Source organism: Chrysochloris asiatica, unplaced genomic scaffold (assembly GCF_000296735.1).
Source record: "Chrysochloris asiatica unplaced genomic scaffold, ChrAsi1.0 scaffold03684, whole genome shotgun sequence".
NCBI lineage: Eukaryota > Metazoa > Chordata > Mammalia > Afrosoricida > Chrysochloridae > Chrysochloris > Chrysochloris asiatica.
Genome location: NW_006412202.1, coordinates 2,695 through 3,792, shown reverse-complemented (window position 1 = coordinate 3,792; position 1,098 = coordinate 2,695). Strand labels below are relative to the sequence as shown.

Below are 1,098 nucleotides of genomic sequence, written 5' to 3'. Positions count from 1 at the left end.
CCTCGAGTACTACGATAAAGCCTTTGACCGCATCACCACGAGGAACGAGAAGCTGCTGCGGAGCATCAAGCGCATCTTCCACACTGTCACCACCACGGACGACCCTGTCATCAGAAAGGTACTAGCCTCTGCCCCACTTATGCAGTGGAGGCCTCAGAAAGAGCAGGGACCGGGGGTTCCTAGCTAGTTGGGGCCTTTGAAACTCCTTTAGGAAAGGTTCCTCTGAATCAGACTTGCCATTGGATGGAAACACAGGACAGTTCTTTAAGCCCCGCAGAGCCGGGCTCCCATCCTAGCTCTGCCATATGGAGCTGCCTCTTAGCTTTTGCTCTCGGGACCTTCAGGAGTGTCCTTCTGTGTACGGCTGGGGTGATGCCGGGAAGCACCTTCCTGGAATCCATTCTCAGGCATCTGCTCCCGGGACCCTTAGCAGCTGGGGGAGGCATGTGGCAAATCCCGGAGTCCTTTTCCTCTGAAAGCACAGTTAACAGAAGAGTGTTCTCAGACCCGTCTCTTGTGCTCCTGGCAGCTGGCAAAAACTCAGGGGAATGTGTTTGCCACCGATGCCATTCTGGCCACACTGATGAGCTGTACTCGCTCCGTGTATTCCTGGGACATCGTCGTCCAGAGAGTCGGGTCCAAGCTCTTCTTTGACAAGAGGGACAACTCTGACTTCGACCTCCTGACTGTGAGTGAGACGGCCAACGAGCCCCCTCAGGATGAAGGCAGTTCCTTCAACTCCCCCCGGAACCTGGCCATGGAAGCTACTTACATCAACCACAACTTCTCCCAGCAATGCTTGAGAATGGTGAGGGACCGGCTGGGCTTGCGCCATTGTGATTCAGTCCACTCCCATTGAGCAGGACAGCTGTGGTCCAAGCTGGGACTTAGGGGGCAAGCTGCCTTTGATCTGCCCCCTAACAGTTCTGTGGTGCTGGGCGTGTTTCCTGTAAAAGTTAGAATACGAATAGCACTGGTCTCCCATGCAGTAGGGGTTCCCTCCATGGTTTCACACATACGGATTTGGGTGCTGGGGATACAACAGTGACCACATCCCTGTCCTGATGACACGTCATCATCGTGAAGGGAGCATGGCGG

At 54.9% G+C, this 1,098-nt stretch overlaps 1 protein-coding gene across 1 annotated transcript in view; it reads left to right on the top strand.

Moving 5' to 3' along the window:
- The window catches only part of LOC102812152 (eukaryotic translation initiation factor 3 subunit D-like), a gene marked incomplete at both ends in the record, with an annotated part of 7,479 nt that overhangs the window by 3,692 nt on the left and 2,689 nt on the right, over window positions 1-1,098 (top strand). Inside the window, 2 exons of the mRNA XM_006878100.1 lie at window positions 1-118; window positions 530-844. The exon at window positions 1-118 is cut by the window's left edge and continues 17 nt beyond it. Coding sequence (XP_006878162.1) covers window positions 1-118; window positions 530-844 — 433 coding nt within the window. The remainder of the gene's footprint in view (window positions 119-529; window positions 845-1,098) is intronic.